The 16,311-nt window shown below is 48.4% G+C and overlaps 2 protein-coding genes across 5 annotated transcripts in view; both read left to right on the forward strand.

Moving 5' to 3' along the window:
- The window catches only part of Rnase4 (ribonuclease A family member 4), a 32,249-nt gene extending 27,700 nt beyond the window's left edge, over positions 1-4,549 (forward strand). For all 4 annotated transcript variants that reach the window (XM_051143008.1, XM_051143010.1, XM_051143007.1 and 1 more), the window contains exon 2: positions 3,910-4,549. In XM_051143008.1, the coding sequence (XP_050998965.1) occupies positions 3,927-4,370 (444 nt within the window). In that variant the 5' untranslated portion in view covers positions 3,910-3,926 and the 3' untranslated portion in view covers positions 4,371-4,549. The remainder of the gene's footprint in view (positions 1-3,909) is intronic.
- Positions 4,550-13,240: 8,691 nt separating this feature from the next.
- Positions 13,241-13,681, forward strand: Eddm3b (epididymal protein 3B). Its single transcript, XM_051143394.1, has one exon. It carries the CDS (start codon positions 13,253-13,255, stop codon positions 13,679-13,681), a length of 429 nt encoding a protein of 142 aa, XP_050999351.1. The 5' UTR covers positions 13,241-13,252.
- Positions 13,682-16,311: the final 2,630 nt, after the last annotated feature.

Below are 16,311 nucleotides of genomic sequence, written 5' to 3' on the forward strand. Positions count from 1 at the left end.
GTAAAAAAAAAATTTTGTTAATTATAATGGAATACTCCCAAGACATTCATTTGTCATAGCTATTTTATTTAAAATTTAAAAACCTATCTAGTTTACATTATTTTCTCATTCATCTTTTACTTTATGGAGTGATATTTGACAACTGTGGGGTTTTAAGGAAGTTATAGAAAGATTTAAAAACTTATTTTCTTTATATTCTTCAGCTAGGTTCATTTTCAAGTTTAAAAGCTATGTATAAACAGAGCTTCCTGGATACTGGTAGACGCATAGGCTCAGCAGGTGATGTCCTGTCGGCGCAAGTTTATGAACAATGCCTAGATGTTTTATTTAGAATGCAGTTGCTAATAAATGCAAAGCCACCACTTGAGTTGTCTTATGAATATATGACTATCAGGGCTGCTGTTTCCTCTAAGATGTCATCTCCAGTTCCTACCGTTGCCCTAAATGGGACCCAGAGCCTTACTTTCCCAGTACTCAAGCTATGGTCCAGGACCAGAGTGAGCCAGGCTTCCTGACAGAATTCAAATCTGGTCAGGGCTTGAGAAGTGGGTTGCAGATACATGCTCAGCCCTTCAGAAAAGAGATAGAATTCTTCAAATGCCTCTCTTTAGAAAAGTCACCTTTAAAAAAATTGAAAGGCCAGTGAGCTCGTTTGGTGAGCAAAGGTGCTTGCCACTAACACTGATGGCCCAAGTTTTATTTGGGGATTCACATGGTAGGAGGAGACGACCTACTCCTGAAAAACAAAACGAACAAGCAAACAAACAAAATCCCTGATGGAGCAGCACTGGAACACAGTCTGGTACTTCTGTACCGAGTCTCTTGCTCTCTAGTAACACAAAGCTGTTTAGAGGCATTGTGTCTCCGTAATAAGCCATTTGAGAAGCTGAAGACAAGGTGACCGGCGATTGCTGGCTATGCAAGGAAAAGACAAGAAGAACTCCCAAATTTCACGGAATGGTGACGTGTAAGCAAAAATATTTTATGCAATTGGAGAGGAAACACTCCCCAGGGCACAGACCTCCAATTTTTGAGAGTGTAATTAACTCTTTTAAAATAAAGGCAGTCTTTTTTTTTTCCAAGGCAGGGTCTCTCTGTGTAGCCTTGGCTGCCTTGGACTCACTTTGTAGACCAGGCTGGCCTACAAACTCACAGCAATACGCCTGCCTCTGTCTCCCCAGTGCTGGGATTAAAGGCGTGCGCCACCACGCCCGGCTAACAAGATGGAAGGCAACACATTGTAGCCGTTAGTTATTTTCTCCTGACTGAAGAAGATAGAGGAGAAGAAGAAATAGGAGTAGTGACTAGCTCCTGAGGCAAGATGCTCTGAACAGGAAGGCAGCATCGCTTTCCCCACTCTGTGAGAGTCAGCCCTGGCCCACTTCAGGCGCCGTATGCTTTGTGCCCTTTCTCCTATGCACTGCACTGGGGTAGGCAGACCTGAGCTTTCCGTTCCTTTCCTCACAGGTCAAAGACAAAAGTGAACAGAACGGAAACAGTTGCCTGCCTTTACTGACCAGTTATGGTGTGCCAGCTGTTGTGATAAGACCTCCCATTAGACTTTTAAAAATTTTGTCTCTCACAGTATTGAGACAAACAGGTGTTCTTACACTTCTGTAACTTATATGCAATACACTAAAAGAGGTTATGGAATCTCCCAAAACCACACACTGTGTTAGTCTTCCTTCCATTGCTGTGACAAAAATATTTGAACCAATCAACTTAAAAAGAGGAAAGCCTTATTTTGACCCATTACACTGGTACCTCTGGAAAGGCGGTGCGTTGTAAGCAGAAGAGGTGTCAGGAGACCAGGGAAGAAGGGAGACTCTTCAAGGACGTCCCCTGGGTGACCTAACTTCCAACAGCACCACCCTGGGGACCACCCTGGGGATGGAGCCTTCACCACACAGGCCTTTGAGGAACTTTGAAAATCTAGACTACAGTAGCTAGTACAGGGTAATCATGATGTCAAAAGAAGTTCTTACCGGGAACCGGAGGTGCAGGGAAAGCCTTTGGGGGAAGTCCTGGTTAAAATGAGATACATACTAAGATAAGTTAGAAAGCCTTTCTCTCTCCCTTTGGCTTCTGCTACTCCCACCGCCACCTCCCAAGTGTTGGAATTACAGGTGTGTATCACCATGCCTGGTTGCATATGAGGCTGGGGGATAGAATCCTAGCTCCACGCCCGCTAGGCAAACAGTTGGTGGCCTCCAAGGCTAATACCTGTAGCAATGCTCTCTCAAAACCGCCGCTGTGCAAAGACATGACTGCGAGTGTGTGTGTGTGTGTGTGTGTGTGTGCGCGAGCGCGCGTGTAGGAGGTGACAGCGATACTGGTTAATTATCACTTATCAAAGCATGGGCTTTGGGTAGAATTAAGTAAGCCGTAAGCCACTTCAGCGGCGCATGGGATCTGCCGTCAGGAAGCCGCATCTGTATACATGAAACTATCTCAGAAGAAGACAGCTCTTGGACTGTACCTGCACTGATAGGTCTGCTCGATTCTTTTAAAAAACCGTCCCTGTTCTTTTGGGAGTGTCCACTTCTGTTGTCTCAGGGATGACTTTTATTTGTTTTCGGTCAATCAACATGCACGTCAATCTGAGGCCTGACCGCCAGATGGCAGCATCTGCTAGGCATGCCTTAAGCCATTCCTGCAGAAAAGTACCTGCCGCTGTCTTTATTACCCTGCTTTGTTTGTTTAAATAATATTTGTATTAATTATTTGGGGGATTTTACACAATGCATTTTGATCACATTCACTCTCCTCTCCCAACTCTCCCTGGGTCTACCCACCATCCTACAGTTCAGAGCCTCCTTTTTAATTCTGAAATCCATTGTGTCCAGTTTGTTCTGCCCAAACACTGGCATGTGGGGCTACCCTCAGGAGCATGGACGAATTACCAAGAGTCACACACCCTTAAAGAAAACGACTCTCCCGCTATGACTTGCCAATGGTAGCAGTTAGCAATGAGACTTCACACCGTCCTGCCCCGCCCCGCCCCACCTCTGTGCCCCACCCCCACCCCCTACTCCGCCCCCCCCCCCCAGGCTGAGATTTGCGTAGGTGAACTCATCACCTGTGAATCCGCATGTGCAGGTGCCCTGTTGTGCCCAGAAAACAGTTTCACTGGTAGCCATCCCCTAACTGACAATCTTTCCACCTCACTCCCTCCAAATGATTCCTGAGGCCTGGGTGGGGGGTGTTATGGGGAGGGGGCACATGTTACATTTATTGTTATGTATTTTATGTACATCGGGGTTTTGTTTGCATGTGTTAGGGAGTTGGATCCCTTCAAACAGAAGTTACAGACAGTTGTGAGCTGCCGTGTGGATGCTGGAAATTGAACCCAGATCCTCTGGAAGAGCAGCCAGGGGCTCCTAACCACTGATCCATCTCTCCAGTTGCTCCACTAGGGGAGCAATGTTGGGAGAAGAAAGGCCAGATTCCAGTGGCCCTTCATCTCTCTTGTTTCCTAGACAGAGGCCATTCAAGTCCTTCCGTAAGCTTTGACCCCAGTCTGTCTACTGTTTTGGGAGTTGAAATTCCCAGAACACCAAACACTCCCTAAAGATCATAGTAGCTAATTCTCCTACAAAAACTCCAGCTTTATGTTGATTTACCGTTCCTTGTTTTATCCTATAGACTCACAGACCTGGGCAACTAGCCACCCAGGTATGTCTGCTCTGACTTGCTCTCATAGCTACACACCTGCCATTTAGTAAAGAGAGCAACCTTTGTTTTCAAGGAAGCCTGGTGGACAAACTAGTAGCTCTCAGGGAAAAGGTGGGGGGAAGGGAGCAGGAGGAAGCAGGAGAGTGCAAGCGGAGGAAAGGGAAATGGGGTTCTTGGCACCTCGCCAGGGCCTGGTCCTTACCTTCCATTCTCCTGTTCTTGCTTTCTTCTCAGGCACCGTCTAGGTGGCGATGGCTCTACAGAGGACCCAGTCTTTGCTTCTGCTCTTGGTGCTGGCCCTGCTGGGCTTAGGGCTTGTGCAGCCCTCCTATGGCCAGGACAGGATGTACCAGCGGTTCCTTCGACAGCATGTGGACCCTCGGGTGACAGGTGGCGATGACAGGTACTGCAACGTGATGATGCAGAGACGGAAGATGACTTCTTACCAGTGCAAACGCTTCAACACGTTCATCCACGAGGACATCTGGAACATTCGTGGCATCTGCAGTACCACCAGCATCCAGTGCAAGAATGGCAGCATGAACTGTCACGAGGGTGTAGTGAAGGTCACAGACTGCAGGGAGACAGGGAACGCCAGGCCACCCAACTGTAGATACAGGGCAAGTGCCAGCACTAGGCGGGTTGTCATTGCCTGTGAGGGTAACCCAGAGGTCCCAGTGCACTTTGACAAATAGATGCCACCCGGAGCTGTTACAGCTTGTCGTTGGTGCCTGGTCTCTGAGTCAGTGAGAACAGCAGTGAGTGATATATTTGAAATGCCCCAGGCTTTGTTTCCTCTGCTCAGATCTTATACCCATATATGCTCAATATTACCTGTTGTGTTAAGTGCATCACATCCAAGAGAAGACGGAAGCCTCTTGTAGTCCTGACAGCTTGGTCCTCCCATGCCCTATCCCCTGGAATTTATGCATTAAATGTATGCTAGATACTATTTCAACTACTACAAAGAGTCTTTTTTTTTTTTTTTTTTTTTTTTTGGTCTGAGTTGTCTCGTCCCAATGTCCTAACACACCCCTAGTGCCATTTCTGCCACTTTATTCAGTAGCTTAGAGTTAAAGGATCTGAGCATGAAAACAGTGGAAGATCTCAGACAAAGCTCCAAGCAAACAGTGTGCTCACACAGGGGGCTTTACCTGCCCCGTTAGAGATGTCTTCTCTCATTCCGAAGCCTCATTCTTAGGGAAGCCATTTAGAGTTTGGAAATAGCATACTGGCAAAATGAGAAACTCTGAGTTTACTTGGTATTGTCATGGTTTGTGCCTACTAAGGTTAAAATTTAAAAAGCTATATCAAAAATGCGGTAGGTCACCAAGGTCCATTTACTGCTCTTGTCTGAAAGATTTGCCACAGTTTCATTATGATAAAGAGGCGTCCGCTGAGCCTGCTGTGGCATGGGCGTGCATTCTCCTGTCTCCTTCAGATCGACTCTAGTCCGTGAGCGCTCGTGCCCCGTAGTGCTCCTATCCACTTTGGTCAAACACAAACGCCCACCAGATCCATCACAACACAGAAACGTCCACGCCTTTACTCGACACACAAGAGCTCAAGTAAGAACTCGGAGGCGACCCTTGCTAAAAAGCACCAACTCTTCACGTGACAAATGAGAGTGCTGCATTATTTGCCATTATTGATGTCTGTGACTGCATACACCCAACAGGTGACTGAGAGCGAGCGAGCAAGGCTGGTGTTTCTGGCTGTGAATAATTTGTCCTTTCTGAGTTTTCTGTGGTCAAGTGGAATGCAAGATCTGATGGGTAAACAGAGACGTGTGTGTGTGTGTGTGTGTGTGTGTGTGTGTGTGTGTGTGTGTGTGTGTGTCCAGGATGCTTGGGAATCGGTTATCTCTTTCCACAATGTATTCCAGGGATTGAACTCAGGTTTTCAGGTTTGTAGGGCAAGCGTTATTACCCACTGAGCCATCTCACTGGCCCTGACAACGACCCTTGACCAACCAGAGATAATAGTTGGTGTGGTAGTTTGAATATATTTGGCCCCCATACACTCATGTGTTTGAATGCTTAGCCCACAGGGAGAGGCGCTATTAGGAGGTGTGGCCTTGTTGGAGTGGGTGTGGCCTTGTTGGGGTGGGTGTGGCCTTGTTGGGGTGGGTGTGGTCTTGTTGGAGGAAGTGCATCACTATGAGGGTGGGCTTTGAGGTTTGCTATGCTCAAGCTCCACATGGTGTGGAATCACAGTCTCCTCTGGCTGCCTGGGGAAGACAGTCGTCCCCTCCTGGCTGCCCAGGTCAAGCTGTAGAACTCTTGGCTCCTCTAGCACCGTGTCTGCCTGCACTCTGTCATGCTTCCTGCTATGATAATAATGGACTAAACCTCTGAAACTGTAGGCCAGCTCCAAATTATAAGAGTTGCCTTGGTCATGGTGTCTCTTCACAGCAATAAAACCCAAACTAATACAGTTGGCCAGACCACAATTGCTCAATACTTCTTACCCCATCCCCTGTATAATCTTAGCATTTTTCTAGTGCCTTGGAGACAGGTTAAAGACACTGGGTTCCTTGCCTTACCAGCACACTTTCACTGGTTAAAGCTCTTCTTTCCTCAAGATTTATTGTTTATATGGTATTCGGCCTGTATGTGTGCCTGCTCGCCAGAAGAGGGCGCCACATCTCATTTTAGATGGTTGTGAGGCACCATGTGGTTGCTGGGGATTTTGAACTTAGAACCTTTGGAAGAACAAAAACAGTGCTCTTAACGTCTGAGCCATCTCTCCAACCTTGAAGCTCTTCGTTTCGTTCCACCATTACCCTCTCTGTTTGGTTTGGTGTTTGGTGGCCAGACCTCACTTATTGGAACCACAAAAGTAAAGCCTTGAGCCTAGGACTCTGGTAACATGCATTCCTTCCCACTTTGGACATTTGATAGGATATTGCTGTAAAGATGCTGGCTGCTAAAGGAACACATGCATAAGAGACTAAACTGACATTTCAATAATAGCAAACAGGAAAAGAGACTTGATGCAAATGTCCCTTACCTGACTTAGGTCAAGAGTCCCACAAAGTGCAGCCTGCAAGTACGTCAAGACAATGACGTAAATAAAGCAACTGTCTTTGAAGCATGGGATGTCAGTTGGTCCAAGAGAAAATGTTCCCCCCACAACACTTCTGCACAAATACACTTAGAATGAGAAGAGAGTATAAAAAGAGCACTCTCTCCTGAGCACCCTTCAGGCAGCAATGAGAGCCACTGGATTTACCTTAGTTCTGACACAGAGCTTCTGCTTGGCGCTTGCGGAGTGACAGGGCTGTCTTTTTGTTGCTCGCAGCACCTCTGATCACACCTGTGTCTATGCTAATGAAGTCACTTAGAGTAAGCCTCTTAATCGTCTCAGGATAAGTAAGTCACTAAAACCAGAGTGCTGAGACCTTCAGCCCTTCCCACCAGGCTCCAGGAATTAGGGCTGAGCTCTATAAATGTCTTAGACAAGGCACTGTGATGATCCTCTGAGCTACTGAGTGTGTGGAGATGCTGCGTGCGTGATGTACCGAAGGCCCCTGGACACTCCGCATTGCATGCCCTATCTATACCTTGCCCTGTGTTTCATTTATGCCAATGGAAGTGGAAGAGCTCACACAACAAAACGGACTCATTACGACAAGAACCTACAAGCTGAGTCAAAGATGTCCTTTAGTAAGCTTGCCTGTGCCTTCCTCCATCTGTAGTCCAGACAGCCTTTGCCCCAGCCTCCTACATACCTGTAATTACAGGCCTGCGTACCCAGTCCCAGCTTCACCGTGTATTTCTCAGGTGGCCTCCATCCTGCTTGTCATCTTATAGCAGGCCCATGTCCAGAACTTCTGGAGTGTTACTTGTTTGGTTATCTTTGAAAGCCTAAGCTCCTTGTTCAAAGCTGTTCAAGGGATTTCAGAGTAACCGCTTAGGCTCTGGCTGCACCCCTGTCCCCGCCCCACCCCCACCCCTGTTGGCAGTTTGTTCTCAGCCTTTCTTCTTCTTTTTTTTTTTTTTTTCAATTTTTATTTTATTTTATTTTTTGTTCTCAGCCTTTCAATTTAGATGTTATCCAAACAGTGGCTCAGGGGAAATGCAAGACTCGGTGACCTCGAAAGTGAACTTACCCTCCAGGACACACAAAGAGAAGATAATGGGGGGAAATGTGAGTCCCAGAGACAGGGACGAGGCTGATCCCCTGGACAGGAGGACAACACTAGACTTTGGACTGGGTTTGTTCTGGTTTGCTAGAAAATACACTTCTGAGAGACACAGATTTCCCCCTGACTTCCCAGACAGCCAGCTCCCTGACACAACCGAGCCTAAAGAGTCAACAGCATGTCTTTATTCTGACAGGGGCAGTGAGCCAAGTTCTGATTCCGGTAACACATTGGCCCCATCAGTGCACTGAAATGGTAGCCAGTGTCCAGAGAGCAGAAAAAGAGTTGAATTTAATAATAAACTCCATCTTGTCTTAGCCGAAAAGTGTCCAGTTCGAGCGCCCTTACACAGAGTGGCTCAAAGCTATTTTTGCTTGTTTCTGGGATTTGTTTTTGTTTTTAATATACAGTCATGCTTATTCAAGCTTTTTCCCTCACATACAGGATTAGGGCAAATAGACCATGTCCACCTGGCCAAGAGAGACAACTAATGTAATGTCACTTTAAAGAAGGGTTCAGCAGAATGGAGCCTGCACAGGCCATAAAGAAGTGCCGATGCACGCCTTCCCAAAGAACAGCCTGCGGCTCTGTTTTCTCCCTGTAACAAACTCCACTCAGCTTTCTCCCGGCTGAAGCGGTTCTCACAAGGCAGAGGGCTGCCTGGCAGCCGCCGTCTTCACCAATGAGCAACCGCCTCCTTCTGTGTTGAGCTCCTGAGACTGGCAAGAAAGTCACCTGGAGGACTGGTGACATTCTTTCCAGGCCTGTGGCGGCAGGCTTCTTAATCACTACCCAGCACTTCTCCCATTAGTAATTGAAAGAATTATTAAATTTTAGCAGTGGCTTAGTGATATATACACACACATATATGTATATATATGTGAAATTCCAACATACCAGTTTATAGACCCTAGGAGTTTTGTCTATGAAGTCCTTGAAAACCCTGAGAACACAGGCAAGGATCCAAGGTGTCCACTTCTGGGTAGAGGGAAGAAACCCCTGTCTCACGGTGTGAACTGATGCTGAAAATCAGGACCAAGTGAGCTTTTGCCCTTCTGCTCTACGGTAGATTTCTGTTCTGCCTGAAGACACCGATGCTACCATTTCACAGACAGCAGGAAGACCGTAAGGCTTCTACCCTTCCTGAGCTCACCTTAACAAGGGATGTGTGTGTCTACTGCCTTTTTCTACAATGTGTATTTCACTGCAGATTGCAAGCAATGGTGATGGTAACACGTCTGCTAAAACTTATCTTCTTTGTAAACTTAAAAAGGATTCTTGTAAGCTACAGGAAATCCACCTCTCAGGTTAAACGGACTCCAGATAAGTCCTGCCAAGCAACAGCCTAAGTTTGCCACCTACTGCCTATCTCAGAGAGTGGGTTCCCCTGCTCCTTTTCCTGGTTTTGGGACTCCCCTCCCCAACTACCAAAGCATGGGTTCAAAAGGTTCAAATGTGTGTGGAGAGTGGATTGGTTTCCTCCTGGGTTGGAGTCACGCCACTGGCACCCTATTCCTGGCCCACCCATGAGTGGCTCACTTTCCAGCTACCCATGGCTACATTCCTGCACCCAACACCAAGCTGACTGGCAAGCCTTTCCCTTCTGGTTGGTGTAAAGGCTTCCTGCCGTTCTTTACAACCTACATCCAAACCCTTCCTCTAGGACCTTCTCCCTTGGGTGAGATTTTCCCTCCACCAGCACGGTTTCATCTCTCTCTTTTCCTCTCTCACACACACACGTGACAGCCTAGTGCTGGGTAAGCCGTGTCTGCCTGGGCAGTCGTGCCCTTGGTCTCTTATCAGGAGGATGAGCTACTGGAACAGACTGCACCAATTTCCTTGAGTCACTGACAGGTCACTGACTCCTACTCAACCCACGGGAAGGCCATTTGCCCGTCCTTCCAGATTCCCCTCCGGGATGCCTTCTGGAGAATTTCAGACCCCGAGGCCTAGCACCCATTTTAAGGGCTTCTAAGCTTACACACCTCTGCAAGCAAGCTCAGCCTCAATATCCCGTAGATGACAGACCCAAAATGGGACCTTTTAAATTACTGCCAGCGATTGGGAAGATGGAAGGAGGTTTCCTACCTTCAAGTTTTTCCTCTTCTTTGCTCCAAACCTTTCTTCTCTGCTCCCTCTCCTAAAAGTTTCAAATGTACACCTAAAGGAATTTTCTCCCTAACCTGCTCAACTTTGTCTTCGGCCCATATATATGCTCCTGCCAGATTTTCTACATCCAGGACAGCACCAAAGCAGCTACCCACCATCGCTCCAGCCTAACCTCACAGACTGTGCCACCTGGGTCTGTATTTTCCCTTCTAGCCACAGCTCAGATGCTGCAAATACAACAGCCTGCTCTTCCCGGACTTGGCCAACATTTCAGCCTTTTGCTGCCCCCCCCCTCTCCCATTGACACCCCAATGTCAGTAGTAAGCAGCCAAAGACTATTGATTTCTTCACCCTTTATCCATTTATGAGCAACAGAAGGCAGGAATGATGTGCCTCAGACCCGGGACAAGCAGCTGTAGGTGCTCCCAGCACCCCTCGGTCCCTATCTGCTATATGGCATGGCTGCCCGACACCCTGAACCTTCCAGGGCAGGAGCTTCTCCTTCCCCTTCAACATATAATCTGGACGTGTTTGTGCTCTTACTTTTTTTTCCCTCTCTCTCTCTTCTCCCCTTGCATGGCGCCAAGAGCTGCTTCCAATGAACCTACATTCATATACTTTAACTTGTCTTGGAATAAAAGCAGCCAACACCCTCGTTTTCCACCTCATCATCCCTTCCTAGCTCCTTTTTTTTTTTTTTTTTTTTTTTTTTTGAAAGACAGGGTTTCTCTGTGTAGCCTTGGCTGTCCTGGACTCGCTTTGTAGACCAGGCTGGCCTCGAACTCACATTGATCTGCCTGCCTCTGCCTCCCGAGTGCTGGGATTAAAGGCATGCGCCACCACGCCCAGTTCTTTTCTTTTTTTTTTTTTTTTTTACTCTTTCATTTTTTAATTATAGGAGAGGGGAGGAATGTTAGTTCACAAGCAGATCCACCAGCTTGGCTCTACACCACCTGCCACCACCAGGTGTGAACCAGATGCTCTTCAGTTGCTCACCAGATATAAAGGAGCGACCTGTCTCTACTTTCTCTCTCTCTCTCTCTCTCTCTCTCTCTCTCTCTCTCTCTCTCTCTCTCTCTCTCCTCTCCTCTCTCTCTCTCCTCTCTCTCTCCCCTCCTCCTCCCTCTCTCTGTCCCTCTCTCTCTCCCCTCCTCCTCCCTCTCTCTGTCCCTCTCTCTGTCCCTCTCTCTCTCCCTTCCTATGTCTGTGGATCCCCTTTCTCCATCTCTCTTCCCCACTCTCTCCCAGGTCTCTCCTGCTTGCTCGCCCACTATCTCTCTGCCTCCATACAATAAATCTCTTCCTCCCAGATCTGTTAGGTGGCCTCTACTAGTTATCACTGTTATAACAGTCTCCTCGTGTTGTCTAGACTGGCCTGAAACTTCTGAGCCTCCTGCTTCCATTCCCTGCCTGATAAGATTACACCTGGCTTTGAAAATAAGCTCTGGATATAAACTGATGCATGCTGACACCCTCATGCCGAGGCACACTGGAAAGAAACTCCAGCAGCACAGATGAACTACTGGCGGCCCTTGCTGCGTTGATATAAAGCACTCTACATTATGTCGACTCAGCTACAAGTTGCACGTTTGACTATGTACTTTCACTTCTTGGTGACACTGACACTGCCATAGTTCACGTCCTAGCAAAACTCCCTGTAGGATATGGCCTAGCCGTTCATGGACTTCCCTCCAGAGAGTTTGTGGGGGGAACAAGTTCCAGGGTCAGATTTTTAGTTGTCTATTGAAAGCTACCAACAGTCCTTCTCTGGGGTCACTTCTGTCTAACCCTTTGGAATTGCTTTGTGCCTGCGCGTCCTTCTTTGATGTTTGCAGACCTTGCTTAAGGCTATTCTCAGGATGAACCCATGTGTTCCACATGAGGAGATACAGAGCAGGTTCACACAGAAAGCTGTTCTGACCCTGCCCTCCACGCTGCCACCTCCACACAGCCCGGGCGCTGTGTCTCTTCTTGTCACTCTTCTTCTCTCCTGCCGTGGACTTCTTGGGAACTCCGACAAGGACACAGACTCTGCTTTTCAGATTCCTGTGCCTCTGTACCCACTGCAGCCCAGCCAGCGACGTGCACACTGACTAGGTAAGTCAGAAGGACTGGTGTGCAGGAAACTTGTTTGAAAGGCCAGGAATCACCGGAAGGAGACGGCTTGACATTTTAGAGTTAAGGATGAAAGTTGATTCAAATCATAGAAAACAAGGCCTCAAGTTCGGCTCAGCGTTAACCCCACAGATATGGCTTCCACCATACCCCACCCTCACCCAGTCTACCAGAGTATTTTTGTTGGCTCTCGAAGCCCTATGAGGTCAGGGCTGTGAATATGGTGAAAGATTGGCTAGGGCCAGGCACACTCACATAAATGAGGGCAGACTAAGTCTTTTTAAATACTGGACTCTGTCTTCTATCCTGAGTCTCGCCCGTGAAGCTAGTTTTATATACTCTTGGTATTTGGTTAATTGAAACAATATTTCAGACCCTCAGCTCCTTTCGTCATTCCCAACAAGCAGTTCTGACAAACCGTGATGGTTTCGAGTGAACACAGGGATGTGGTCCCCAAGAAAGACTGAGGCTTTAGAAGTGATGTTGCAGCCGGGCGTGGTGGTGCACGCCGTTAATCCCAGCACTTGGGAGGCAGAGGCAGGCAGATCGCTGTGAGTTCAAGGCCAGCCTGATCTACAAAAGTGAGTCCCGGATAGCCAAGACTGTTAGACAGAGAAACCCTGTCTCACAAAACCTAAAAAGAAGAAGAAGGAGGAGGAGAGGAGGAGGAGGAGAAGTTTCCCCTAGATGTTGAGGAAATGTTATAAGGGAGGCAAGACAGGAAAATCCCCACAGTGCAGTCAGTGTGGAGGGCAGCCTGGCTACAAGCTCAGGGCCCAAAGCTTTCCTTCTCGGCAGCACCACTCCAGCAGCTCCTGCGTCCACTCCCTCCAATGGTTGTTAGCCTTTCCACTTTGCAGAGAATTCTTTTGGACACATGATCTTCTGAGCACAGAGGAGTTAGCTAGAACTGGTGAGACAGTGATAGGTTCCTTCTGCTGCATAGATGGGAGGGCATACAGGAGAGACTCCGGGCTTTCAAAATAAATCCTATCTTCTTTTTGCAATTTTATTCTTAGTTCACTCAGTCTGCAACATAGTGTTTATATGCAATTAACTTTACCATCTAATGGGGGTTCTCTTCTCTGGGAAACAAACAAAATTATCCAGGAATAGAAAATTACAGTACATCTCAGCTCAAAGGGCAGTACCTAAATATTTTCTTCTCTTTTTGCTGTGCCCACTCAGGTGGACCGAGTGCCTGCTATGGCGTCCTCGCTAAAGGCCTGGGCCCTGCTCCTGCTGTGCCTGCAGTACAGCCTCCCTGCACACAGCGCCTCCAGGCGCCAGTTCATGGATCACCATCACCTAAGTACAAACAAAGACTTCACGGCCTACGGATGTGATGCCCTCATGACAGACAGAGCTCTGAAGCCGAAGCGCTCACACGAGTTTGTTTATATATCATGGTACAAAGTTGAGCATATGTGTATTAGTGGCAACTGGAAAGATCGCTACAAGAACTCATACGTTTGGGCTCAGACTCCCATTAAGGTGCTCAAGTGCCACTGGGAGAACTTCAGAAACAGGTACGTAGAGAAAAGAAGCCACAACTACATTCAGTTCCACTGTGATGAGCATGGATACGTCGACAGCATAGAGGACATGAAGATTCTGGAGCCCATTTCCTCCTAGAAAGTCACACTGGCTCTGAGACTCCACCCACCCCACCCCTCCACCCCTCCCATACCGCCCCTCCCCACCCCCACTCCTCCCCCCTACCCTACCCCTCACACCCACTCCACCCCTCCCCAACACTACCCCTCCCACCCACCCCACCCCTTCCACTCCTCCCACCTACCCCACCCCTCACACCCACTCCACCCCTCCCCAACACTACCCCTCCCACCCACCCCACCCTTTCCACTCCTCCCACCTACCCCACCCCTCACACCCACTCCACCCCTCCCCAACACTACCCCTCCCACCCACCCCACCCCTTCCACTCCTCCCACCTACCCCACCCCTCCACGCCCCCCAACCACCACCCTTCCCCACTCTTCCCCCCACTCTACCCTTCCCCCCTGCCCCACTCCCCCCACCTACCCCCTCTCCCTCCCCCCACTCTCACCCCCACCCTTCCCACTCACTCCACCCCTCACACCCACCCTTCCCACTCACTCCACCCCTCACACCCACCCCACCTTTCCACCCCCTCCCCCCACACACCCCCACCACCTTCATCCACACAACTTCACCCACCCACCTTTTAAGCTTTACAATAGCTACTGTCATCTCTGCTTTGCAACTGTATGCCAGTGTTTTCCAGTCGCATTGATTCTTAGTGTTACAGTTGTGCTTGTGCTATTCTCGGCCTAAAACAATATTCCTCCTGTGTTTTATTATTCACATTGTCTCTGTACTGGGACAAAGGATTTGAGAGAAAGGCTTCAGGGGAGGATTTAGTTGCCTCTCAGTCCCAGAGCTTTCCATCTGGGGTCTGCTGGCTCTGTTGTCCTGAGGAAAAGTGAGACAGAGCACTGCCGTGGGAAAAGGGGAAGAGCAGAAGCGCTCACCTCATAGAGGCTGGGAAGCAGGAAGAGAAGAGGAAGAGTATGGGGACCAGATGTGGCAACTGTGGCTCCAGGGACCTACCTCCTCTAACTGGGTCCTCAGATCCACTCAGCTATGGATCCATCAGTGGATTAATCTACTGTCCTCATGAGCCAACTGGCAAGCAAGCCTCAACACAAGCGCCCGTGGGAGGACATTGGACAGCCAAGCCATTGCAGCATCTCTTCGTTCCTGTCTAGACCGAATGATCTTCCCTTCCACAAATACAGTGCTATTCCACTGTGTGTCATGCACATACATGTCATGTGCGCAGAGTTTATTTTGCATGTGGGTGTGAGCAAGGTACTTACATGTGATATAAGTGTAACTAGATGTGAGGAACTGTTTTGTGTTGAGCCAGGGTTTCTCTGGGTAGCCTTGGCCGTCTTGGACTTATTTTGTAGAGCAGGCTGGCCTCAAACTAAGAGCAATCCACCTGCCTCTGCCTCCCTAAGTGCTGGGGTTACAGGCCTGTTACACCACCAAGCACGGCTTAGACGTGACCATCTTACACTTAAGCTCAAGGTACATTTTATGCATGCACCTACATGCATGTGATACACCCAAGTGTCTAAGGCAAGTCTTGACTCAGACAATGATTGTGGCAGCATCTTAGCTCCACCCAAGGGAAAGGATGAAGCAAAGTCTAGAATGGATAGAATCTCCAGGATTCCTGTCCAGCTGGGGGTAGAGGGTGAGAGGGCGTGGGGATGGGGACAGGACGGGATAACAGACACAACCCTCCCCAAGGATTTTAGCGTTGCAGCTCTCATAGCTCAGAGCTATCCCAGTGAAAGAGCAAGTCTTAGAAGGTCCTTAGTAAAACCGCTTGTGCCTCTTTTGTTCAAAGTAGACAAGGACTATGCAAACCTTGGGGACTGGGAAGGGATTCCCAGGGGGATGAACCTCACTGGTTGGGGTTCAGATGCTGATGATGCTTTATTTGCATCCAAGTGCCAGGCTATGTGATGACCTTGAGAATTTGGGGATTATGTGCCCTGGGGCATGCAGGCATAGACACAGGAAGGGAGGCAGTCTTATTTCTGCCAGCCTCAGGATGAGATTTTGGCCTCAAGTTTGAGATTTTTTGGAGTTTGGACCACATCTCTTATCTCATTCTAGCCCCATGCCTGTTTTCCCCAGTCACCCAGCCTGCAGGCCCCACACAATGACACAAAATTGTCTTCTGGATTTTATATGCACCATGTCATGCCATGCACACACCACACTCACATATACACATCATATGCAGACACACACAAGAATAACAATGCATTTTAGTGACTTTAATGTCTTACAGTGTATGTATGGGGTGTGCGTATGTGTGAGCGTGCCTGTGGAAGCCAGAGGGTGTTGGATCCCCAGAAGATGGAGTTACTGGTGGTTGTGAGTCACCTCATATGGGTGATGGGAACCAACCTCGTGTCCTCTCCAAGAGCAGCAAGTGCTCTTAACCACTGAGGCATCTCTCTAGCCCCATTTAAAAAAGAAACAAGCCGAGCACGGTGGCGCACACCTTTAATCCCAGCACTTGGGAGGCAGAGGCAGGTGGATCTCTGTGAGTTTGAGGCCAGCCTGGTCTACAAAGCGAGTCTAGGACAGCCAAGGCTACAGAGAGAAACCCTGTCTCGAAAAACCAAAATCAATCAATCAAAAAAATCAAAACTTTTCCTCTATCAGCCATAGATGAACAGATAGTGGTTACTGATTCA

This window comes from Acomys russatus, chromosome 3 (assembly GCF_903995435.1).
Source record: "Acomys russatus chromosome 3, mAcoRus1.1, whole genome shotgun sequence".
Taxonomy (NCBI): Eukaryota; Metazoa; Chordata; class Mammalia; order Rodentia; family Muridae; genus Acomys; species Acomys russatus.

Coding starts and splice junctions, on each gene's coding strand:
- Eddm3b (XM_051143394.1), top strand. CDS start 13,253: ATGGCGTCCTCGCTAAAGGCCTGGGCCCTGCTCCTGCTGTGCCTGCAG.